This window comes from Ceratotherium simum, chromosome 9 (genome assembly GCF_057802395.1).
Source record: "Ceratotherium simum simum isolate JZ-2026a chromosome 9, ASM5780239v1, whole genome shotgun sequence".
Classification (NCBI taxonomy): domain Eukaryota; kingdom Metazoa; phylum Chordata; class Mammalia; order Perissodactyla; family Rhinocerotidae; genus Ceratotherium; species Ceratotherium simum.
This window is the reverse complement of record NC_141908.1, coordinates 34,718,301-34,746,036: the sequence shown is the minus strand read 5'-3', so window position 1 is coordinate 34,746,036 and position 27,736 is coordinate 34,718,301. Positions and strand designations below refer to the sequence as shown.

The 27,736-nt window shown below is 34.9% G+C and overlaps 1 protein-coding gene across 1 annotated transcript in view; it reads right to left on the bottom strand.

Moving 5' to 3' along the window:
- Positions 1-27,736, bottom strand: part of ARL6IP6 (ARF like GTPase 6 interacting protein 6) — a 38,024-nt gene that overhangs the window by 3,802 nt on the left and 6,486 nt on the right. The window contains exon 3 of the mRNA XM_004423824.3: positions 20,590-20,722. Within this exon, the coding sequence (XP_004423881.1) occupies positions 20,590-20,722 (133 nt within the window). The remainder of the gene's footprint in view (positions 1-20,589; positions 20,723-27,736) is intronic.

Genomic DNA, 27,736 nt, shown 5'->3' with positions numbered 1-27,736 from the left:
TCCCTGTTGATTAGTGATGTTGAGCATCTTTTCATGTACCTGTTGGCCATCTATGTGTCTTCTTTGGAAAAATATCTATTCAGATCCTCTGCCCATTTTTTAATGGGACTCTTTGGTTTTTTGCTATTGAGTTGTATGATCTCCTATGATACTTATTTGTGATCTTTGAAGTTCTGTTAAAACACTCAAGGTATCTTGGTTCCCATTTGTCAAAACCTTTCATTTATCTCTGGTAGAGGACATGTTTTGTTTTTTGTTTTTTTTTTTTTTTGAGGAAGATTGGCCCTCTGTTGCCAATCTTCCTCCCTTTCCCTTTTTCTCCCCAGTGCCCCAGTAGATAGTTGTATGTCATAGTTGTACATCCTTCTAGTTGCTCTATGTGGGACGCCGCCTCAGCATGGCTTGATGAGGGGTGCGCAGCTTCACGCCCAGAATCCGAACCGATGAACCCTGGGCCGCCAAAGCAGAGCACGTGAACTTAACCGCTACGCCACCAGGCTGGCCTCTAGAGGGCATATTTTGAATTCACTCAGCCATAATGAAAATACTATCTTCAATTACTGAATTTAAAATGATGACTAAGTATGGTGGCTTTTTTACTCTCTCTAGATATGCATTTTACTTTTTAAATTAAAGTATACACAGTAAGGTGCAAATGCTAACATGTATACAGATCAAGGAATTTTTATTCACAGACTTACCATCCAGGTCAAATATAGAATATTTCCAGCACTGCAGAAAGCTCCTTTGTTCTTCTTCCCTGTCAGTATCCACCTCCCCTCTCCCAAATCCTGAGATAACTGCTATACTGTTGGCTATCATGACGACTGGTTCAGCTGCCCTTTAAACTCCAACTATATGACATCAAACAATACATATTCTTCTGTGTCTGGATTCTTTCAGTCAATATCATGTCTGTGAGATTCATCCAAGTGATTGTATTCAGCGTAAGTGTGTTCTTTTGTGTTGCAGTTTAGTACTCCATTATATAAAAATACCAAAATTAATTTATTCTAGTGTTGGACATCTGTGTTGTTTCTAATCTGGGGCCCCTATAAATACAGATACTATGAACATGATACTACAAACATTATCTTTGGTGGGTGCTGGGCATCTGCACTCACTCCTCTTAGGTATATCCCAGGAGTGGAATTGCTGGGTTATAAGGCAGATGTAAATTTGGCTTTAGTAGAAAGCATCAAACATTTTCCCAAAATAGTTGACTACTTTACACTTCCACCAGCAATGTATGAGAGTTTCCCTTGCTCCACATTGCCACCAACATTTGGTATCACTAGTCTTTTTAATTTTAGCGGGTCTGCAGAGCATGTTGTTATGGTTTTAATATTCATTCTTCTGATGACTAACCTACTTACTGCCTATTTAGATATCCTCTTTTTTGAATTTCCTGTTTGTCTTTTGCTGATTTTTCTATTGGTTTATAGAGTTCTTTACATATTCTAGATACTAATCCTTTGTCAGAAATGTGTCATGGACATCTTCTGTTTATGGCTTGTCTTTTCACTCTCTTAATAAGATCTTTTGACGAACACAAGTTCTTAAAGTCCAATTTACTGTTTTTTTTAAAGGTTAGTACTTTTTTTTTGTGGCTTTTTCAATAAATCTTTGACTACTCCAAGGTTGTAAAGATATTCCATTTTTTAGAGAGCCTTTATTGTTCTTCCTTTGACATTTAGATCTATCATTCATCTCAAATTAATTTTTCTGTACAGTATAAGGCAGAGGTAAGGCTCATTTTATTCCTTATGTATATCCAATTGTTTCACCACTATTTATTGAAAAGACCATCTTTTCCCCTCATTGAATTGCTATGGTGCCTTTGTCCTAAGTCATATAACTATGTATGTGTGGGTCTGTTTTTGGACCTTCTATTCCATTCTTTTGGTCTATTTGTCTATCTCTGATAAAATCAACAACTTTTCTATATAGCAGCATTAGGCAATTAAAAAATTTTATGCTAAAGATCCCTTATAATATCAAAGAAAAACTACAAAATCTTAGAAATGCAACTAACAATAATGTGCAAGAATCACATGAAGATAATCATAACTTTACTGAAGAAGATCTAAATAAATAGAAAGACATCCTGTGTTCATGGAATTGAAAACAATATTGTCAACATGGCAATATTCCCTAAACTGATCTATAGGCTCAAAATTCCAATTGCCTTTTTTTTGCAGATATAAACAAGTTGATCCTAAAATTCATATGGAAATGCAAGAGACCTCAAATAGCCAAAACAATCTTGAAAAAGAACAAAGTTGGAGAACTCACACTTCCCAACTTCAAAATTTACTACAAAGCTACAGTTATCAAATGCTGTGGTAGTGGCATAAGGACAGACATATAGACCAATGGAATCGAACTGAGAGTCCAGAAATAAGCCCATATTATTTATAGACAGTTATGTGTCAACAAGGTACCACAACCACTTAGAGAAAGAACAGGCTTTTCAATAAATGGTGCCAGGACAACTGGATGCAAAAGAATGAATATGGTCCTCTACCTCACACAATATACAAAAATTAACTCAAAATGGACCAGACCTAAATGTAAGAACTAAAACTATAAAATCCTTAGAAGGAAGTGTAGGTATAAATCTTCATGACCTTGAATTAAGCAATGGTTTCTTAGATCTAAGACCAAAGCATAAGCAACTAAAGAAAAAAACAGATAAATTGGACTTCATCAAATTAAAAACTTTTGTGCTTCAAAGGACGCTATCAAGAAAGTGAAAAGACAACCCACAGAATGGAAGAAAATATTTGCAAATCATGTACCTGATAAAGGTCTACTATCTAGGATATAAATGAACTTTCGTAACTCAAAAGTAAGACAATTTAAAAAGGGGCCAAGGATTTGAACAGGCACTTCTACAAAGATATATAAATGGCTAATAAATTGCACATGAAAGAATGCTCAACATCATTAGTCATTATAGAAATGCAAATCAAAACCACAAGGAGATTTTCATACCCACTAAGATGGTCATGAAAAAAAAAAAGAAAACAACAAGTATTGGTGAGGATGTGGAGAAATCAGAACTCTCATACGTTGCTGGTGGCAATATAAAATGGTGCAGCTGCTGCAGGAAACAGTGTGGCAGTTTCTTAGAAAGTTCAACAGAGTGTTACCATATGATCCACCAATTCCATTCCAGGTATATATCCAAGAGAATTGAAAACATATGTTTACACAAATTTGCACCTGAATGTTCACAGTAGCTCTATTCATAACAGCCAGAAGTGGAAACAAACCAAATGTCTATCAACTGATGAATGGATAAATGAAATGTGGTATATCCATACAATGGAATATAATTCAGCGATAAAAAGGAAAGTACTGATATATGCTATAACATGGATAAACTTTGAAAACAGTATGCTAAGTGAAAGAAGCCAGATACAAAAGGCCTCATTTTTGGGATTTGTTTGATTCCATTTATATGAAATGCCCAGAACAGGCAAATCCACAGAGACAGAAGAGTAGACTAGAGGTTTCTGAGGGCTAGAAGGAGGGGTGAGTAGGGGAGTAACTGATAATGAGTATGGGATTTTCATTTTAGAGTGATGGAAACGTTCTGGAATTAGAGAAAGGTGATGACTGTACAACACACTGAATATACTAAAAATCACTGAATTATACATTTTAAAGCAGTGAGTTTTATGTTATGTGAATTATATCGCAATTAAAAATAAAACTTTACTGAAGGACGGTAAAAGAGGATCTGAATAAAGAGAGGTACCTACCATAATCTGGGAATACTCAACATTGTAAAGATGTCAATTACCTCAAAAAGAATCTATAAATTCAATGAGATCTCAGCAGTAGCTCAAGAGAATTATTTTGATGGGAAACTGACATATCCAATACAGTAAATGTGCAAAACGAGCAATGAAAACTTTTGAAAACAATTGAATCATAACATAAAACAAGTTATTTTAAAAAAAGAAACAGAACCAGAAATAAAAAAAGACATTGGAATAGACTTCAGCATCCAGGAACAGATCTATGTCTGTAATGTAGGTATGGGGGGTGGGAGTGGGGACAGAGGTAAGAAAACATATGTATAGAAATTTTACCTTTTACCAACAAGACATTTTTAAGTCAGAAGAAATATAATAATTATTTCTTTTCAAGTTCCTTCCTCCTTATTCCTAACCATAGTTTTTCATTTATCAGTGTAACAGAAATCAAGATTCAGCTTCTTTTCTTTTTTTTTTTCGGTGAGCAAGATTGGCCTTGAGCTAACATCCGTTGCCAATCCTCCTCTTTTTGCTTGAGGAAAATTGTCCCTGAGCTAACATCTGTGCCAAGCTTCCTCTATTTTTTTTTTTTATGTGGGACGCCGCCACAGCATGGCTTGATGAGCGGTATGTAGGTCCACGCCCAGGATCTGAACCTGTGAACCCCGGGCCACTGAAGTGGAGCGTGCAAACTTAACCACTACATCTCCAGGTTGGCCCCCTCAGCTTATTTTCAAATCAGCTGTCCTTATATTTACGTGGAGTAAAAGGAATTGGTGACTTCAGGCAGTTTCTTTTCAGTCCTTTGGTTTTACTTTGTAACCCCACAATACTGAATATTAAGAAAAAAGTAAGACTAATGTCATATTTTTAGATTAATGGGGGAAAATACCTGCAATTCCAGTGTTTGTAGATTCTTGACAGGCTCACTCTCAATGTGAGGCTCAGAAGGTACTTTTTAGTCTATAACAAATTCTTAATTTTAATTTGTATATGTGTGTAAGACGTATACAAGGCACTACTGGTCTTGCACAAATTAAAAATAAAAACCTTACTGGTCCAAAGCATCTGTTGTGTGTTGTTTTATTCATAGTTTTATCATGGAGTCTACTAATGATTCCAAAATGGTTCTTACTGTTACAAGTCATTCAGGACCTTTTATTTCCATAATGTGAAGCAGTCACACACCGCTAGGCAAATGGTAATGTAATACAGGGGTGGAGGGGCTTGGGAAGATTGAGTGGGGTACATACAATTTTTGCTCATTGGTTCTTCTATAATTTCATGAAGGGAAAGGTAAAAAAAAGCAAAGGATCCAATCTCGGAAGAATGATAAGACTAATCAGGGGTAGCACCTTCCTCTAATATGTAATTTAGATCAATAAAGCAAAATAACTATAATTTCTTAAATCTATTTAATAAAGTCTAATATGGGAAACTTGATCAGAAATAAAATAAAAAATTTACATCCAGACTAAGTAAAACTTCAGCATTATTTACTGTTAATACTGTCAAACCCACAAAAGTGGGTAGATAATACCTGGCCCTGTCAAGCTGATTTGATTTTCTTTGTCATGCCATATGGATTTCTAATCTGGACTACAATACTAAATAAGGTGGAGAAAAAATCCACAAGAAACAAATCCCATGGTCTTACATCACTACATAATGAAAATGTTTAACTTTGAAGACCTTGCATTCTATTTTAAACTTCATAAGGATTCTGAAATAGGCTTAAAGAATTTTTTAACATGCCATGACTATTTTTAGAGATGTTGCTATAATCGTTATTTCATATATGAACGTGACTAAAAAAATTGATTCATGATGAAATTCTTTCCCAGCCACTCACATTCTCTCCATTTACCCGAACACATTGTACAGATTAATGTTCCTAAAACACCCCTTTGTTCAAAAGGCTTTTGTGTCAACTGGATACAAAATATAAGTGAGCAGAGCAAACAATATAGTTAATAAGGTCAAGTTTCCTTAATGATATGAGTTTTGACCCAGGTTTTCAAAGATGCGGCAATGGACCAGCACACAAAAGAGATATTATGGTGTAAAGGGAAAAGAACAGAACCAGGAGAAGTGAACTCACACTTAAGATTTCAAGCTTATCAAGTGGAGGGCTGGACCAGATAAACTTAAGGTCCCTTCTAGTTCTAAATCTCTATGACTATTCAAAGTAGCAAAGACAGAATAAATAAAAACACTTGAAAGAGATTATGTAGTTTTTTCCCTACTTATTAAAATAGGTTACAGATCAACATTACCTGTACTTAGACTGGAATAATGATGCAGGGAGTATAAGTACATAAATATTTTAGTCCCAAAAAGTCAATCAAAGAGACTCACAAATATAATGAAAATTAACAGATGATATCATTTAACATACTAATTCAAAATTATATTTAAGACCTGACCGTTCATTTTACCATTTAAGTACACAGAGAACTCAATGACAAAACCAGAATATTTCTTAAAGTAAATGTTAGGATTCCTACATGTGGATTTTACTATGCTGAGATAAAGTATGTTTCCATTGCAATACAATTATGAAATCAAAGTGAAAATAAATGAGAAATATTGTTCAATAAGAATAAAATATATCGGAAAAAATATGGTTATAAAGAAAGGCTCATTATAATACAACTACTTCTATATCCTAAAGATTAGTTATAAAGAAGGTATTATTTTGTTCTAGATCCAAAGAATTCCTTTCCAATAATAAAGAATCCTACAATGAAGTACTTAGATGGTTCCTGTTAGTGGTTAAGAGTTTAAGCTCTGTAGTTAGACAGAGATGGGTATGAGTGCCAGCTATGCCACTTATAAGGGGTATGAAGCTAGAAAAACTGTTTGACCTCTCTGAGCCTCAATTTCCCAAAATGGAAATAAAAATAGAATCTACCCTTATAAAGCTGTTATGAGGATCAGGTGTCTCGCATATAGCAAATAATCAATAAATGTTAGCCACTATATAGCACAGGAAAGAAAACTTAGCTACAGATGAGATTTAAAAAATTTTTTTTGACCTTCTACTTCAATTCTCCCTTCCTTTTAAGCAAAACGCCTAAACCTAGACCCATTTCAAATCCAAAACAAAGAAACAAACAATAACATTATATACACAGACCCAGGAGGTGGATGGGAGAAGGAGACTGAAGAATTATAGGTTTGTGTGTGTTTCTGCTTGGTATTACCCTCTTCCTACAAGTTCATACTCACTTTTCCCTTTATAATTTATTATAGAACTTAGACTTCCATTATTTATATCTAGAACCTTTGTGGTCTGGAAATGTAATTTCTAGCAATATATTTTTATTGATATTTAATAGTTAACTTGTAAAGTGAATATGTCATACAAGAATTATTATCTTAATTATTTTCATTTTTCAGAAATGAAATACATTTAAAATTTAAGATTCAAATGAATTCAATGATTCTGGCAGTTCAAGTGACTATACTCTTACTTTTGAACCACAAAATAAAGCACTGAACAAGCCATTACCAAAAGTTTCAAATACCTGCCTTTGTTTATTTAAGAGAAGAGAGAGACCAACCGATCCAACCAGGTCTCTTTTAATGTTTCACATTGTTTATTTTTTTACTCCAGCCCTGGCTGACTCTGAACTGAATCTCTGGACTACATACTGGATTCCACTCTCTTGAAATCTTCATTCCTATACCATATTAATTTCTGTATTTCCTTTCCTTCACATATATTCCCACATTTCAGATACACTCTTATGAGAGAATTCCTGCAATTTAAAACAGTAACTTCATTGCCAACTGATTTTGCTCTAAGCAGAAAGCTCTCTGTGCTTGCCAGAATAAGAAGTTACATTAAGGGCCCATATTAAGAACCAACTGGCTATTCGTTTCTGTGTCTGATTGGCTCAGCAGGAGACAGGATGAGCTAGTTGGTACTAATCTATACATATGTTTTTTCTTAACCAAAAATTAGAAATCTTTTGTAAGCAGTATCTAATTTGAGAGTGGTCTCCTAAAGAAGGGACTGGCCAACTATGATATGCCTATCCTGCCACATTTTTTTTTTTGTTAGAACATAACCTCACTCATTCCTTTATGTATTGTCTACGGCTGCTTTGGCGCTACAATGGCAGAGCTGAAGAGTTGTGACAGAGACCATATGGCCCACAAAGTTAAAAATATTTACCACTTGGCCCCTTATAGAAGTTTGCCGACTTCTATCCTTTAGCCTTCCTATTTAAAGTGTAGTACACAGACCAGCAATATATCGGCAATGCCTGGGAATTTCTTAAGAAATTCAGAATCTCACACCCCACCCCAGACATACTGAATCAGAATCTCTATCTTCAGCTAGATCTTCTGGTGATTCTAAAAGCCTCAAAGTAAATACTTCTGTTCACTATTTGAAAATACATAAATTAGCAAAGAGATTTCTAAGTAGATCATCACTTCAGAAATCTATCCTAATTGCTTTCTATATGAAAGCTTCAAAGTTACTGTAGTTTTAAACAAAAAAAAAAATACAAGTTGAATGAATACTTATAAAACTTACTTGTTTCATTGTATCATCATGTTCCTAAAAGATTTTACAATTTGTTTAAAATTTTATACGACAGGTAACTCAAATAAGAAATCAGGAAGAGACTATGCAGGAGAAAAAAACTTCTCCCATTTCTCCCTTTCTTCTCTTTATATATACAGTGGGGCCCTCCGTATTCTTGGTTCCACATCTGTGGATTCAACCAACCGTGGATCCAAAGGCTACGATGGCTGTGTCTGTACTGAACATGTAGACGCTTTTTTTTGGTCATTATTCCCTAAACATACAGTATAACAACTACTTATATAGCATTTACATGTATTAGGTATTATAACTAATCTAGAGATATTTAAAGGATACAGGAGGATGTGCATAGGTTACATGCAAATAGTATGTGATTTTATATGAGACTTGAACATCCACGGATTTTGGTCTCCACGGAGGTCCTGGAACCAATCCCCCATGGACACTGAGGGATGACTGTATTTACACCTTACTAGGACAGTGGTGACACATTAAGTATATTGTATAAGTAAGTGTGTATGCACACGTACATTTATATTTCAAAGTAACATGTTAGGATGAAATATGGCAAAATATTTTTAGAATGAAGTGCCAGAGAATAAGATTAAAACTACCACATTAGCCAGTTTACCAGATTTTAAAGCATAGTTATATTTGGGTGGAGTGATGTATTTCAAATGCAGACAGACACACACACAAACCACATACACACAGATGCTTTTATATATACACAACATACACACAGTCACAAGGTTTTACTAATTAAGACGATTACAAGTACACAAATAATTATAAAAAATAACATGTATTAAAAATATACTTTTGTAAAAATAGAAATATTTGCAGGTATAGGTTTTTTTTTTTGGAGACATAATCCCAGTCTGTTAACACTAGTTATTTCAGGGGCATTTAAAATGAGACTTTGCAGCCTTTTACTTTCAAAGTTATTTAATTCTGTGTTGTTTTATAATGAGCATGTATTAATTCTATAATCATAAAAAAAATAAGGACATTTTTTAAATCACAGCCACTGTTCTGGCAAGTAAATTTCTAAATTATTATTGAAAAGTAGAAAATGCTACTAAAATATAAAGTCATTAGATATATGACTATGTACTGACTTCAAGGTTTCATGTTAAATCTTAGGTAAAGATTACCTGGATAAACATTTTTTTTTTTTTATAATTTTATTTATTTATTTATTTATTTCCCCAAAGCCCCAGTAGATAGTCGTATGTCATAGTTGCACATCCTTCTAGTTGCTACATATGGGACGCGGCCTCAGCATGGCCGGAGAAGTGATGCATCGGTGCGCGCCCGGGATCCGAACCCGGGCCGCCAGCAGCAGAGCGCACGCACTTAACCGCTAAGCCACGGGGCCGGCCCTGGATAAACATTTTACTTAAAAGATGCAAAAGGTGAAGAAAAAAGCACGAATGTATATACTTAATGTTGAAGTGTAATGTATCATTCTTAAAAATACATAGGAGCTAATAGTGAACATTTTGAATATTTGTTCTATTGCCTCATTAGCCCTGTGATTAGTCTCATGATTTGCATTGTGAATAAATATCGGTTAATAAAGTATCTACCATTTTAATGGAGCAAGCTGATTTATCAATCTACACAATAGTAAACTATTAACGGAATTCAAAATCTCAACTTTAATGGTTTTCTTATTTTTTAAAAAGACTTTATTTTCCTTAGCATTATATCTAGTTTCCTAGCTATACTGCCAACTTCTCTGGTCCTACTTCTGCAGCAAAACGATGGTCTTCATGATCTCTTTAATCCCTTCTGGATCTCAATGCTGCAAAAATTATGCCTCCATATATACACTCAAGTCCTTTATCTAGAATTTTACCAACTAGAAATTTTAATTGAGTCACAATCCTGTGCTTTGCCAGTGTGATATTAACTAATATAATGACTACAGACACTTAAAGATCCCCTTAAAGACGAGCAAAGTTTTTTGTTTTTTTTTTTTGTGAGGAAGATGAGCCCTGAGCTAACATCTGACGCCAATCTTCCTCTTTTTGAAGAGGAAGATTGGCCCTGGACTAACATCTGTGCCCATCTTCCTCTACTTCCACAGCATGGCTTGACAAGCCGTGTGCACGCCTGGGATCTGAACCTGCGAACTCTCGGGCCGCCTAAGCGGAGGGCGTGCACTTAACCGCTGCACCACCAGGCCAGCCCCGCTAAGTTCTTTATGATGGAATGACATATGTATACATTTTAAGTATCTCTTATTGTACTACCATTCCCTGAAAATCAATCAGAGACAAATAAAGGTCTATCTGGTTGAATAAAACTGCGCATTAACCTATAGCCTATTTTACTTATCTATAGCAGTCTATTTGGTTGCAAATTTAAGAATGTCAGACACGTTAACTTGATTCACCAGTGTGTCAAGATAGAAAAATGTCTAAGGACCTCTATCTGCGCTGGGCACTACTTAAAAAGACAAAGTCCTTTCTCACTACGAAATTAGGGCAAACAGCACAAAAAGTACAAGAAAAATGGGATTCCTAAGCCTTTAGATTTCATGAGTCAGTTAAAAAAAGAATTTTTTTTTTTAAAGCAAGTAACTGACACTGCATTTCGTTGCCAAACTTTTGTCAAGAACAAAGTTTGAAAACCACTACCATCTACTATTAGCATTATTTCATAAAAGAAAGAGCATCTTAATATCAAAAGAACAGAAAGGAAAAACAAAAAGAATAGAAAGAACATAATCTCAAGATAAAGAACAATTACCCAAAAAGATAATTGGCAACTGGTGGTAGGCCATGATCAGATGGCCAGCTTGAAAAATCTCAATTAAGAAAAGGAAAGAAAAGCTCTGGGATCATGTCTGCTTTATCATCTGATATATCTGTTGCTTTAACTAGTAAACTTATTGCCTATGAGGGTAGATATCATTGTTTTTAACCCATTTTAGAGAGAAGAAAATTAAGGCTCAAAGATGCTAACTGACTCGCTCAAAAGTTCTGCTAGTATATAGTGTAGACTGGAATTGGAAGCCACCTCTTGCGACTTATAAGCCCTTTATAATATACCAGGCTGCCTCTGATAATTTACAAACATTGTTGAACACACAGAAAGGGTTCCAAGTACAAAACTGCCAAGTGCTCTCTCTCAGGTATTTCTTATCAGTGCTGTTCTGTGCATATGGACATCTCTGCCTTTTTAGCAGCCCACACATAACACTGTAAATCAGCATAAGCAAAAGCCATAGCAAATAGGTGCAAAGCAAACACTCACTAGCCATATTACTTTATGAAAACAACAAGGAAACTAAGAATAGTTAATATGCTTTCTTACAGGATTTTGTTACATGTATTTAAGTGTTCATTCAGAACAGTAAAGGAATATATTTTATAAGACATGCATACGTATTAACCCTTCACTTCAAGAAGCTGCAGTGCGGTGCCATCAAAATATTCATTAATAGTGACAGCACTGCAACCAATGGCTCCAAACAGTCCCTAGATAATGAAACTTCATGATACTCAAATATCAAGGCCAAGTTCTTGATCTCTCTCTTTTGTGAGTAGCTTTTCTCTCCTACTGCAATTAGCCATCTGACATCTGTTTCATTAGTCCACGGCAATAAAGAATCTGATCTGACAAAGAGGCAGCTCTCCAAAATCTGTATAAGAGAGTAGCAGTCAATTTATTGTGCTCAACGTTAAATTTAGTGTGCTTGGAAAATAAACTTCTAATTTAAATGCTAAATCACTCACATTTTTTTACCTCCAAGACTTATATTACTGCCCAAGTTAAGAACTCATAACTCCTTTTCTATTATGATTTTACTACAGTCATGCATCATCTAACAACAGGGATAAGTAAGAAACAAGAAATTCGTTAGGTGATTTCATTGTGTGAATATCATACAGTGTACTTAAACAAACCTAGATAGTATAGCCTACCACACACCCAGGCTATGTGGTACTAATCTTAAGGGACCACAGCTGTACATGCAGTCTGTCACCGACTGAAATGTTATGCAGTGTGTGACTGTATTCTATTTGTACTATATCTTCTTAACCCCCAAGAATTAAAGCCCCCAATGTCAAGAAGAACAAGAAATTAGAGAAAACCCTTTAACATAGAAAAATAAACCTAATATTGAATAGAAAAAGCAAATTATAATACAGCAATGCCAATCCTAAATCCTGAATTTTCCAGGATTAAATATTCTAACTCATTGTCTGCTTGACCCCTACAACAACAGTAAGAACAAACACACATTCACCACAAATATAAGGGAAATTTAACTATTTCAGCCTCTGATTACATCCAAAACACTTTACATAGGTAATAACAAATGCAAGAGAATATCAAATCACGTGTTATTTTTCGTCTGTAAAACAGTTACCAGAAACAGTTTACCAAAAAGCAATTTAAACAAAAACCAATCATTCCCTTTTCCTTCTCATTTCTAATTTACTTTGCAGACTCCACATAACACTGTAAGGCAATACAATTTTTTTTTTTTTAAATGGCTATGTAGAAAAAAATTTAAGTTAAATTAAAAGCATGTGTTTTTTGAAATCAAGTGTCTTAATATTTATCAAATATCATTTTTGGTAGAAGAAGAAATAGAAAAGTGGATAACTCAGGGTGATCCAGACAAAAAAGACCAACAACATCAGGAAGGCAGCAGATAGCTCCTAGTGTGCATATTAACTATGAAATACTGTAGATTGGCAATCAAATTCTATAGATTATATTTTAAGCAGTGAAATTATTCAAAAAGCAGTGATAAAATTATATTTTATCTTTAGTGAAAAGAAGACACTATTCTTTAGTCTTCCAATCTGCTTCATTCTAGGAAATGCACAGATGTGATTGAGAGGCACCTGAAATACAAATACTAACTCTGACTTAAAACTAAGAGTCAAGGTATAATAAAAATGTAATATTTTTGCTTAATTTCTGGTAATTCAAAGTAGCTACTTGAGGGATGATTTTGAGGGCTTTGGTCTCTTTTAAAAGCTATCCAGGGAAACTTAAAAAGATGTCTATGTTTTCTTTTAACAAATATTCCTATAGCAAACACAGATATTTGAAGTCATTAAACTGAACACAGAATTATGCTCAAGGTTGAGATAATTTCTTTTTAAAATAATTCCTTCTATCCTCAAAAAGACTCATCTTCAGTTGTAAGATGCAAGATGATAAGTCTGTTAGGACAGAAGTCAACAGAGGATTTATGAAGAACTGAGACATTCTCCAAAATCTACCACACTGGGACTACAAGACATGCTATCTCTACAATATTTCTCAACAAGAGAAAAATTAAAATCAGTTTCTCAAAAAGTGATTCAAAAATCCAGGCTTTGGATTCAGATATCCATCCAATTCACTAGAAATCTTACTTTTATATAACCTTTGACCAGCATGTTAAAATTTGAAATTTCCAGTAACACTGGATTTCTATAATGCAGTTAGCCTATCCTCAATAATAAATACAAGCATTGATTTTTCCTCCTTGGAAATATGTCTCTGTGGGTATTTCCAGTGTAAAATAATGGTCCTATCCCTACAAAGTTAACTTCTTGGCTTGAAGGTTATAGGAATATATGCTGTTAACTTTGAACACTGATCTAAATAATGAGCATTTTTTTTTGGTGTGCCAGCAATAAGACTTTTGTAATTATCACTATTAATTGCAATGAAGTAGCACCCTTAACTTGTTTAAGAATACTGGCCCTTGACCTCTGAGTCTACATAAAAGTACTGTAAGGTAGACAAATTTAATGACATTTCACTATTTTTCATATCACTGTTACTAAATATTTTGACTCAATTATAAAACGAATGAGTTTTCTACACTGTACTTTTTGTTAGACCCATCACTTACATTATCATTTTTCCACTAAATTTATTTCTAGATTATAAAGTAACATTTCTACCCCAGGTAGGACCTAGTATAATCAGAGTGGTTTTTACTTGTAGCATGCTCAACAACTATAAACCTGCAGCTATGTCACTGCACCACTAGATGGGGCTTGTGCCCAGGTAACGTGAAATGTGGAGCACAGTCTAAAGTGGAGAACACTGGTCACTGGGAGAAAACAAGGAAGGAAAGAAACAAGACAGTAAGATCCTAAGAACAGATTTTGACTGGATTTGGCAACACTGCATGGGCAAAACTGTCACATAGCAAAAGCTCACAGTGAGTGCCTTTAATTGTCAATAAAATGATACAGTTTCAATTAGTGAAATTCCTCCTGTTGATTCATTTCATAAGGCAGAAAAGGTGGGCTAGCTGGTACAGCAAACAAAAACAATAAATGTAGAGTCAGGTGCTAGCTATGTTATATGCAAATTATTTGACTTTGTGCAAGCTGCTTAAATTCCCTGGGACTCAGTTTCTCTATCTATTAAAAAATGGAGGACCTATGGGGCCAGCCCTGTGGCGCAGCGGTTGAGTTTGGTGCGCTCCACTTTGGTGGCCTGGGTTCCCGGGTTCAGATCCTAGGCATGGGCCTACACCACTTGTCAGCCATGCTGTGGTGGTGACCCACATATAAAATACAGGAAGACTGGCATCGATGTTAGCTCAGGGCTAATCTTCCTCAAGGAGGAAAAAAAAAAAAGGAGGACTTAGACTAACAATAACCTAAGGGTGACTTAGCAGGGATTTAGTTCTCCCATAATCTTTAATAGGAATCTCTAAGACATTCCTAGCAATCCTAAAATATTCATTAAAAAGACGTACTTGTTAGGAAAAACACAGCTTCAAGGCATATCTCCTATCCATATCTAACTTCTTCTCCTATCAGGAGGATTTAAATAAAACTTCTGTGCTGCCACCAGCCCAGCCTAGAAAGAACTCCAAGATTCTTTCAAGCTCTGGGTTCTCTTATACTTAGATGCATTAACTCCCAGAAACTATAATTAAAGCAGACCATCACAATGTGAAATAATGATTACATACATACCGTTACACAATCATGTGTCGCTCAACAACCGGGATACATTCTGAGAAATGTCATTAGGAGATTTTGTCATTGTGCAAACATCATAGAGTGTACTTACACAAACCTAGATGGGATAGCCCTCCACATACCTAGGCTATACAGCACTAACTTTATGGGACCACGATTATATATGCAGTCCGTTGTTGACTGAAATGTCGTTATGTGGTGCATGACTGTATTTGCCTGTTTGGAAAGCGCTGACAAAACCCAATGAACAAAGAGGGAAAACTAATGAGAATTGAACTGGAGATGTTGATTAAGTAATGTAGAAGAGCAGGATATGAATTAGAAACAAGTGACAAGTGGGGAATGCCTATATAGATACTCCAAGGAATCTACAGTTACTGCCTCTGCCTCTTGTTCTTTAACACTGTTACAGATTTTCAGAAATAACTAAGATAATAATTTAGAAATATAATTGATCAAAATACACAAAGAAAATGACTGCTTCCTAATAGAGAAGTTTGTATATGTGACATTGCACATACCTTTTAAGTTACCAAGTTTGCAAAGTCAGAGTGACCATCTTTCTTAAAAATATGACTTTTGAAGTCCATTAAATATCTGTCTGAAAATATACCCGGCAAAGTTATTTACTTATCTTGTGTTTCCTAAAGGTCTTATGCTTATGTAAAAGTGAAATTTTCTAAGCTATATCTGTTATGGACTATGTTTGTGTTGACCCGTCCCCCACACCGCCCTCAAATTCATATGTCAAAATCTTACCCTGCAATATGATGGTATAAGGAGGTGGGGCTGTTGGGAGGTAATTAGAACTAGATGAGGTCATGAGAGTCAGCCCTCATGAATGGGATTAGTGCCCTGTAAGAGTCACAAGAGAGCCTGCCTCCTCTCTGGTCTCTGCCTTGTGAGGATACAATGAGAAGAAAGCCATCTGCAACCCAGAAAGGAGCCCACACCAGAACCTGACCATGCTGGCACCCTAATCTTAGACTTCCAGTCTCCAGAACTGGAAGAGATATAAATTTCTGTTGTTTATAAGCCAACCAGTTTATGATACTTCGTTATAGCAGCCTGTTCTAAGATAAATATACAACAAATATAGAAGAGTAAATATGAAAAAAAATTTAATGAATACAGAAGGGTTTTATTTCTAATCTCAACTTCTCTAATGAATTATTGATCCAAATTCTAATTTCACTAAATGTTTCATCTAATATTTATTAAATATCAATAAAGATTATTTTTTTCTTCCCTTGAGTTTATATGTTTCTAGGGAAACACAACTAATTGATAGCGACAGTAAACGTGGTCTTCTCAATTTTTTTTCTACTTCTACTGATTAGTTTGTTTAAAAAAAGCCCATGTGTTTAAATCTGCAAAGAGCAAAGATTTTTTTTAACAAACTAATTAGACATGATTATTTTACTCTATGTTTGATATTCAGGGAGCTGGAAATAGGGAATTTTTTTTTTCTTTTTTTGTGAGGAAGATCAGCCCTGAGCTAACATCCGATGCCAATCCTCCTCTTTTTGCCAAGGAAGATTGGCCCTGGGCTAACATCCGTGCCCGTTGGGACACCGCCACAGCATGGCTTGGCAAGCGGTGCGTCGGTGCACGCCCAGGATCCGAACTGGCGAATTCTCTGGCTGCCGAAGCAGAGCATGCGCACTTAACTGCTGCACCACCGGGCTGGCCCCAGGAATATTTTTAATAATAATCCTAATCTCAGAAAAAAATAAAAAGAAAAATCTTTTCATTTTATTATGTCTTAATTATTTTGCCTTTCTTTAGTTTCTAATTAGTTAAACAGGGATCTGCTTAACTAATTATGGGCTGGCTGGGTGGCATAGTGGTTGAGTTTGCGCACTCCACTTTGGCAGGCTGGGATTCACAGGTTTGGATCCTGAGGGCAGACCTACACACTGTTCATCAAGCCATGCTGTGGCGGCGTTGCACGTTCAAAATAGAGAAAGACTGGCAACAGATGTTAGCTCAGGGCCAATCATCCTCACCAAAAAATAAAAAAATTATCTTAGAATCCAGCTACTATTTCTATTAGATTTCCCTTAAAAAATAAATTGAGATATATAATGATTTAAAGTGTATTCAGAACACTGAAAATTCAAAAGAAATACTGAATGGAAAAATATTCCAATATAATGATAAACAAAAAATGGATCACAAAACAGTATGTATATTGTGATCTTATTTTTATTTTTTTTAAGATTTTATTTATTTATTTTTGTCCCCCCAAAGCCCCAGTAGATAGTTGTATGTCATAGCTGCACATCTTTCTAGCTGCTATATGTGGGACGCGGCCTCAGCACGGCCGGAAAAGCGGTGCGTGCCCGGGATCTGAACCCGGGCTGCCAGCAGTGGAGCGCGCGCACTTAACCGCTAAGCCACGGGGCCGGCCCATGTGATCCTATTTTTAAAATATGCAAAGAATGGAAAGATATACATTAAAGTGTTGGCAGTCACTTTCTCTAATTATGGATTTTTCCACTATTTTTCTTTGTTTTTTGAATTTTTAACAAAACTTGTATTACTTTTATATAATCAGGAAAAATATATTAACATCACTTTATTTTAGGTAATAAAAGAATATGTAACCTGTTATAAAGATATTTTCATAAAAGTCTGATGTTGCAAATTAATAAAATACATCAATCTGATTTCTAAGAAAATAAAGTCTGAAAAGATTTCAGCTTTCTCCAAAGGTAAGAAGTTGTTTCTCTGTACAAGCACTCACTCTACTGGTGACAGAATATACTTACTCTGATTTCTGAAGTAACTGCATTATTTTCCACAAGCACTAGAGGGCAGGGTTTTCACTATAAAACTCAATTTCATCAATTATCACTATAAGATACGCCTTTTTTTATCTGTGGTTCAACTATCACTATATTTATTATACGCCTTTTTTGGATCCTGCTTCTATTAAAATATGATAATTTTATAGTTTGACTCCATGAGATATTTAATAGCTGATTTATCATATACAAAATAAACTTAACTTACATACTGAAAGGAATTCAAATATATATGTACATACAGTGTACATATTTCAAAACTGTATTTTTAAGGCTATATTAACAAATATGTAATCTAAGTTTCTGATCTGACACTTTTTCATATTGAAACTGAATGACTAATAAACACAACGAAAATTGAGGTTCATCACTACTGGTTCTAGCTTAAAAAAAATGCAAAGATAATTTTTAAGAAATTAGTTAAATGCCCTCAGAATTCCAGATCTTTAAGAGAACAGTGAAATGCTTTTCTTTAGAAAACTCCAAAAGCTTCTAAGGTCTATGAGGCTTATGAACTCTGGTGGTGGTGGAAGAGAAGCTGAGAGGGAAAGTGATATTCCAGGAAGAGGGAACAACAGCAAGAGGAAAGTCACAGCATCTCAAAAGTTACGTAGTTTATTTGGGGGAGCCAAGGTAATTTGATATGTGACTGCAGTATAAGGTGCATTGGAGAAATAGCTGAAGATAAAGCTGAAAAAGTAGAGCAGGGTCACTTGGGGAAGGACTGTTATGCTATACTGGGAAATTGGGACTTTATTTTTAAGGCAATTGGAAAGCTAGGGATGACTTTCAAACAAGGGAGAGTTGTGACTAAGATCTGTTTTTAGAAAGGTAGCAATATACTGGACAAATTAGAAGAGTGAGAGCTTGGAGTAGGGGAGACCAAGGAGTCAAGAACGCTGGCCATGGCCTTAAATAGGGCAAAAACACTGGGAATGCAAAGACAGACTACTCCACTAACATTTCAAAAGGCAGGAATGATTGGACTTGGTGAAGAGATAAATATAGTGAACAAGAGTTTCAAGCCTTGATAAGTGGGTGGATACTGATGTCTTTCAAACAGACAAGAGTTTTAATAATTCTAAGAGCAAGATGCTTAGAATTCAGGCTACAAGACCTGCTAAATAGCTGGAAATGTAGGACTGGAATTCAGGGGAGAAATGAGATATAAATAAGTAAAAGAAAAAAAAATGAGATTAAGTTTTTTTGTGACTTATAAAAGGAGTCATTATATTATCTATATTAGACTTATACCCCTTGTTAATGTAACTGATGTCAACAGGAAGCAACAGAATATAAATCTGAGTTGAACGCTCTATCACTTAGTAAAATAAACTTTCCAACAGAATGGTAGCCATGTACACTATGGGACAGTATTGCACTGTTAAGTATAACTTAGTCAATTTCATTATTAATTAATCATTATCCACCTTGAACACACACACGAAATTTATTGGCAGGTATATGATTTATATTTCATACACAGATAGGGACTTATTAAGATGTTTAAAACATAAATGCACACATTTCATTTGGAATGAAGCCAAAATTTTTAAAGATATATTTGTAAGACAGAAAATTTTATGAGAAAGATATATTTATAAGACAGAAAATTTTATGAGAGTTTACTAACAATGAAAGTCAGTTGTAACAATGATTATCAGTAACTATCATTAGAATTAAACTGCATATTTACAGAGTCACTCATATAGATTTTCTTATTTTATCTCTACAAGAAGCTGTCTATGTGCTAGGCTGGAGCTGGTAGTAATAACAACTGTAACAACTATAATCCTCTGATAACATACATATCTTTAACAATTTATTTTCTACTCTTCATCCTCTCCCCCAAGTTTGTAGAACACACCAGAGGTCTTAGATGTTCTATTTGGAAATTTATATTGAAAACTTTAGCTTTCCTAGATTAGAACACTGCCTACTAAATTCCTGAAACTCTTTGAAATATATAAAATATAGACCAAACAAATTTAGTATTGTTCCACTATGAAATGCATCTAATCTGCTCTAGACATATAGATTGGGTGCCATAAATGCTTGCTAACTATTACACAAAGTTTAAATCTTAGGAAAAGTCCAATCCAATTATTAAGTTGTTATAAAGTCTGACCATTTATACATGAATCATGTAAAATTTTCACATTTCTGATATTAAATAAGCCTTCATAAACTGTTTTAAATGTAATTCTATCCCAAAAGAACAAACAAATTACTTCTTAGATCACTTCATGAATTTAAATTTTTAAAAAACTATTGCATTATCTACATATGGAATTTAAAATATTCTCCATTTATCTAAAGGCTGAGCCAAGCTGAAAACCTTGTGTCATTTGTATTTTATAGATAAAAGACTGGGGCCTCGACATACTATCTCACAAATAAGCAGCCTCTTGCTTCTATCTATTTCAGTATTTTCAACAGAGTTGGAATGGGTTAAAAAAGAAACAAGAAGAAATAGGAATACTTACTTGAACCTGGCAGGTGAAAGAGGAGTAGGAGGAAACATCCCTGGTTCAAAAGAATCAAAGTAAGTCACTGTCCAAGAAAAACTGCAGCAGGAGAATCCAGCAGTTAGGGATATTATAAGCAGCGTCCAGAATCCTTAATGGGAAGAGAGGGGAAAAACTTAAATTATTAACACCACAGCAATTTAAATTAAACTAGTATCCTCATATTCAAAAGATCATGTGTATTTCTGATCTTCTGAATTATATGCAAGTGATATGAGATTTGAGCTTAGTATAAGCTATCCTATGTAGGAGTGGAAAATACTAAAGCACCACTACAAGTCATATCAGTGACTATTTTAAATCAATTATAATTTAATATGTGGAAAAGAGTACAAATTAAACTTAAGAATATAACTCTTCAGTTTTATAAAATTCAACCATAGAAAAAATGGCTAAAACACTTCACTTTTGTCACTTCTTGACATTTTTCATTTAACTTTGTGCATCATAGCTTCCTCTCTTTTATTACTTAGTACTAAGTGATTTCTTTCTTTCCATATCATGCACTTTTGACATAGGAAGCAATTTTAGAGTGTCTACTCTTTTACAGCTTTCCTATAAACATTATAAACCTAATCTGATTCCCTAACCTTGCTCAGTATAGGAAAAAAAGCTAATTCTCATTTTATTAAGGGGTTGGGATGCTAGATTTTATTTTCAGATTGGAACTGCATTTTCTCAAAGACACCAAGTCAAAAGCATGGTACTATATATAACTGGACTCAAGGAAGGGGGAAAGAGTTGAGACGCAGAAGAATAGGGGAATAAACAAAGTGACAATAGAGGATACAAATTAATTTGAAGGTTTTTAGACACATATTCAAACTGCCTCATTAAGACAGTTAACTAAGCTACCACTACTGATGAGCGTGTGCCCCGGGCCTCAGTAGTACAGGGAGGAAGGAAAGGCTGAGAAGACCAGAGGAGAGAATGACCCATGAATTACCACATTTCCTGGCTGCACAAAATGCACAACCAAAGATGCCTTTATTTTAGCAAGAAGTAGGTAAGAAATATGTGCACTGAACTGGTAAACCCTTTGAAGCCCAGTAACACTGATAAAACTGCTAAAAGACAATCTCAGAGCACTGAAGCATTAAGAAAAACTGTGGCGAAGTATTTTTGAAAGATTAACCTACATTTTTTCTCCCGATAGTTCCCTTTCCCTTACTCCTTTTTAAAGAGATAATGGACTTTGCAAAGAAGTAGCAAAGAAAAAAGGAGAAATAGCCCTAATGTCTCTGGTTTTTATGTTGCAAAATAATTAGGGGAACTAGAGGACAGAAAGAAGCAGGAGGGTAGATAAACACAAAATGTCTTGAACAGACAGTAAGGATAATAAATTGATTGGGGTACAGAAAAAATGTTTGTGTAGAACAGGGAGAAAGAGAGTGAGGGCTTTATCTACAGGTGAGAAAGATTCCCCTGGTTTGAAGAAAGTGTGTTATATTTGTATGTTTGCACTTGGTTGTGTATTTGGGGAGGGAGTAGTGCTGCTGGGGCTTCCTGGCAGAGCCATCCAGAAGAGGCCACACAACACCAGAGAGGGATTATAGCTGTGTACAGTATCCTGGCAGCTGAGACCAGAGCCAAGCTTTCAGATGCCTTTGCCCTAAGTTGGGCATAGAAACAGCAGATGGTCACATGGCTGGAAGGCACTACATCCGAAAGGCCATCCTGACCAGAATGTGAGATGTTTCAGCAGTAACTCATTTGAGCAAATGTCTTGAGGACTAGATTGCACCCCCATCCCCATATCCTGGCACAGAGTCAGCATCTAGAACCTTAACTCAACCTAGGACTGGGTAGACAGAACCTTAGTAAAGACTGAGGTACAACCTTCCTGACAACCCAGTGAAATAAGGGATCAAAGCAGAAATTATAAAATTACTTAGCGTACAACTACTACTTAAAGGTGGCTATATTGCCCAACAGCTGTTATTTGTTATTATTTAGATGACTATCTCTAAAGAGGGGAGAAAATAACTGACAAGTTTACTCTAAGTTTAACACCTTATAATACACAGTCTGCAGAACAAAGATGGTAATTAAGAAAAATCACGTATCTGTTTGGGAACTGCCGTGGAATGATGGAAACTTCTAAATATCGAAAAAAAGTGAGAAAGACACCAAATAACAGATTAAAAAATAACAAAATGTGAGGTTCTCTAAAGCCCATCAAGCTTTTTCACTCAGGTACTTTAATAGAACACCTATCAAATTTAAGACAAGAATATTCTTGAGTTTCCAGAAATGACTACTATTCCATAATCTAACTGCTTGCCTCACCTTGGACATTTTAACTATTTTATATTCATTTTGAACTGATCAACAGTTACATCACTGATTAAAGCCAAGTCACAATGAAGGGGCTAAAAAAGTACATTGCAATATCGTGGTCTACAAGTGCTTATGCTTCTGAAAATTACTCAATTCATTTACGAACAAGCAGAAAAGCGACAGAAGTCAGTAACTCCCAAGAACTAAATTTGTAACAAGTCCCTATCTCCAGAATCTTGAAGCTAAAATTTTGACAACTAATGTTTTGTAAACCATTTTATTTATTTATTTTTCTGTGAGGAAGATCAGCCCTGAGCTAACATCTGCCAATATCTTCCTCTTTTTCCTGAGGAAGACTGGCCCTGGACTAACATCCATGCCCATCTTCCTCCACTTTATTTGGGATGCCGCCACAGCATGGCATGGCAAGCGGTGCGTCAGTGCACGCCCGGGACCCGAACCGGCGAACCCCGGGCCGCCAGCAGCAGAGCACGAGCACTTAACTGCTTGCACCACCAGGCCGGCCCCTCGTAAATCCTTTTACCAAGAGTTAACTAATAAGTACAAAAGCATATAAAAATTAAGTCTTCCTTCCCCAATTCCACCCCTAAAAGCAATCAGCTGAGAGTTTGTTGTGCATATTTTCCAAAAATTATAGATATTTAAGTAACGTAGATATATGGAGCTACTTATGTAGAAGCAATGTACAATATGTACATATTTTCTCAGTTTATTTTCCACCAAAAGCGATTCTCACCAAAAAAAGTGTCCTGCACTTTGCTTTTTTTCACATAATGTTGGAGACCTTTCCTATCAGTACATATAGCCCCAATTCCTACATATTTTTATTATTCCAGTTTTTCACTACTTAAAACAATGTTGCAAGTAACATTCTTGTACTTAACTATACAGTTGTACAAGAATATCTATAACAAATTTCTGGAAGAAGAACTGCTGTGTCAAAGGATATAGGCCTTTAAATAAATACATCCTTCTTTCTTCACTAAAGTTCAACTTTCACCAGTTAATGAAATGATGGAAATTCATCTTTTCCATCAACTGAAACCCCTTGGACTCAATGTTTTCACCTAAAGCAAAGATGGGGGCAGGTGAAAAATTCCTATGCCAGTTCCTCTGCTGGAGTTTTATATTAACTTATCTAATGGTATTATTTTGTTTTGGTTCATTTTTCAAAGTAAGTGATTTTGGTTTCAAAGTGTAGTTACTTTTCCAAAAATATGCTGGCAGCTTTCTGTATTTCTATAAAAGCTCCCAGCAAAATTATTACATGTTCTAAATATTTTAATTTTATTTAGCAATTTCAGAAGTTTTATGAAGTCAGAGATGTGAAGGCAGTAGTTTGCACATACCATATATAAGCAGAAACAACCAGAAAAAAACAAAACAAAAAAACCTCCCATGTTTCCATACTGGGAAAAGTTTCTTATTAAACACTGTTATGCATCAACTACACATTCTTTATAAAACTTATTCCTGCCATATGTAAATAATGGGACTAAATGTGACAGCACACTGATAATTCCCAAGTCCCTTTTTAGAGCTTCTGACATTTGAAATGTTTAAGTAAACTGGTATACTATGACATACAATGCAATAATGAAAAAGAATGAGGCCGATCTATGTATACTGACACAGAATGAACTCTAAGACATTTTAATAAAGCTGCAGAATGTCCATGATTCCAATTATGCTTTTTCTACAATGGTGACAAAACCAGATATTTTAAATTATTGTATATATATAAATGAACAGAAAAAGATCTGAAAATATATACAAGCAGATTAGTTGGAACCTTTGCTTTAATTGTTGGAATTTTTTTCCTAGTGTGACTACATTACTTATATAAATTAATTTATGAAATTAAAACTGAAAATTAATTTAACATTTAGGTAATCTTTAAAATTAAAAACATTTAGGTAATCTTAGTTGTAAAAACTATAACCAACCAGCTGGCTACTAATAAAAGCTTAGATGTACTCATGCATAAAACTAACCAATAATTTTTAAATGTTTATGTATGCAAATTTTTGCAACTTTATCAGATTCTACAGTTTTCTAACTTAGGAGGATGACAGGTATTTTAAATAATTTAGTATTCTCCACAAACTAAACCACATTCTATTGATAGCTCAAGTCTTCAAATCCCTCAAGCAATGTGTCTCTCTACATGTCAAGGCAGAAAGCTAGACGACAGCCTTAGATCTTCAAATTTATTATTTCCAAGAGCAGGAGCAGAGGAAAGGAGTCTTTCCTCCCCGGCCAGTGCCACCTGAACACAGTGGGTGCAGAGCAGCTACAATGGTAAAGGTCTCCACCCAACTGCCTGTTCACCTGTAATTCAGCAATTCCACTCCCATTCTTGCTGAAAAAGGTAAGAAAAATGGAACCAGGGGACATTATGACAGATGAAGTGATTGAAACTTGAAAAATAAATAACACCTGTTTCCAACCATGTTAGAAATCATCAGATTCATATCGGAAACTTTTAAAAAACTTTTTTATTACAGACAATTTCAAACATAGTTACAAAAGAAGAGGGAAGAGTACAGTGAAATCCCATGTACCCATCACTCATCTTTAAACAATTAACTCAGGGCAAATCTTGTTAAACCTATATTCTCCTCTGAAGTGTCTACTCTTGAGTATAACAGGGAAAACAGTCAACACGATCATCCAGGTCCAACATACCCTTTCCCTTATTTTTAAGTCATTTGATGAACAATTTACAGAAGAATAAAAAGACAGTGAAAAAAACTTTGTTAGAAATCTTAACACATAAATACAGCAAATCCAACTTTTTATTCTGAATTTCCCTGGTTTTAAAGACATATACACTTGAAATGAGCATGTCCTCTGAGTGCAAATAACTGCTTACTAGCTTCACGCATGAATCTAGAACATACTTGTAAAAACTGATTCCAGCCTTCAGATACATCTCTAATTGGTTATATCTTTATCATTACTTTTGCTTTTTCTTTCTTGCACTTGCATTATCAAAATACAAAGCTTGAAGGAATTTTTAAAAGGGAACAACCATCTTCTTTGCTTCTTAATTGCAAAACATTTTCATTTTTAGATTTATAAACAATTTGAATGATCAATCCAATGATCTTTTTTCATTTCTTTCCAGTCACCTTTGTACACACACCTGCCTTTAGCATTTGTCTACTTACAAACAGTATCAAATAAATTAGGGCCCACAGACATCATAAAAGATGAAAAATACTGTCATACATCCCTTTAGCAAAAGGGGATGCTTTATGTTTTTGCCTGAAGTCCTTTCTGTTTGAATAACTAACTGGATGAGAATACTATATTTTTCTGAAAAGAGCCAGATAGTAAATATTTTCAGTTTTGCTTGCCATAAGGTCTGTCACAACTACCCAACTCTGCCATTGTACTGTGGAAGCAACCACAGACAATATATAAAGCAATGGGCAAAGCTATGCTATGATAAAACTTAATTTACAAAAACAGGCAGCAGGTCAGATTTGGTCTGTGGACCACCGTTTGCTGACCTCTGCTCTAGAGGATTCAATCATATTTATTTTATGCTTTTTAGCATAGTTGAGAATAATTGATGAGTAATATTAAAATGATTCCTAATATAATGAAATAGAAAAATGTTTCGAGATATAGGAAAATAAGATGACTAAAATCCCATAATCTATCTTAGATTTATAAAAGAGTCCAATAGACTAATAGAGTAATTTCAAGATCAAATAAGCTTTACGCTATCAAAGTATAACTCAATTTTCTCTTTATTCTCTGGAATACCCAGGAAAGAATAAAAGTCATGAAATATCAATCCTTACAAACAGAACTGCTCCAGAAAATAAAAAATTAAAAATGGTTCCAATGGACTGTGCCAGTATAATGAGCATTAAAGCATGCAGCCAATTAAGTGACTTCAACTTTGATTCAGTAGATAAGTAAAGGGTCTGAAATTCTGTAAATTCCAAGAAAAGAAAATCTCTAGGGCTTTTCTTTTGGACATGTCAGGTTTGGTTCTCATGAACTAGCAGTATCAGCATCACCTAGAAACTTATTAGAAATGGAAATTCTTGGGCTCCATCCCACACCTACTGAATCACAACTCTTGACCAGGTGAAAATGAGTTCTAACAAGTCTTCCAGGTGATTCTGATGCCAGGTCAAGTCTGACCTCATCAGCATAACAAACATCTCTCCAGACCACCAAAGCTGGGCTAGGCAGTACCACACTAACAATAACAAACTAATTTCTTGAGATTGAGAGGTCCCGATGTCTGGTTCTCATTACTGCATTTATGTGCTAAGAGGAGACCTGTAATGATTTTATGACTAATAATCTGGTTGCACACTAATAATTCTTGCTAATAACCCATACTGTTTTTGCCTTGCTATTCACCTACACTATCTCATGGCATAAAAATTCCAATATACACTGTCTTGAGTTTTGGCTTAGAAGGAAATAATTTATATGGATGGATGCAGGTTAGTTGGGAATACTAGGTGTAATAACACATGTAAAAAATTAAAACAGTTTTTGGCATACTGAAAAGTTGAATAGTATTATTAATTGTTGAATATGTTATTTACACTTTTCTAAACTGAATTTTGTGCTTTTCCTTAAAGTTTTTTCATTGAGAGTTACAACAAAAAAGAGATTAAAAAAAAAACCACCATAATTCCAAATCCCAGATAAACTAACATTTTGGTTGTATCCTTCCAGTCCTTTTGGGCTTTTGTTTTTCTCTTCTTTTGGCCTCAGTCATTGTTCTTTTACCAATATGAGTAAGCAATACACACAACTTTACAAAGAC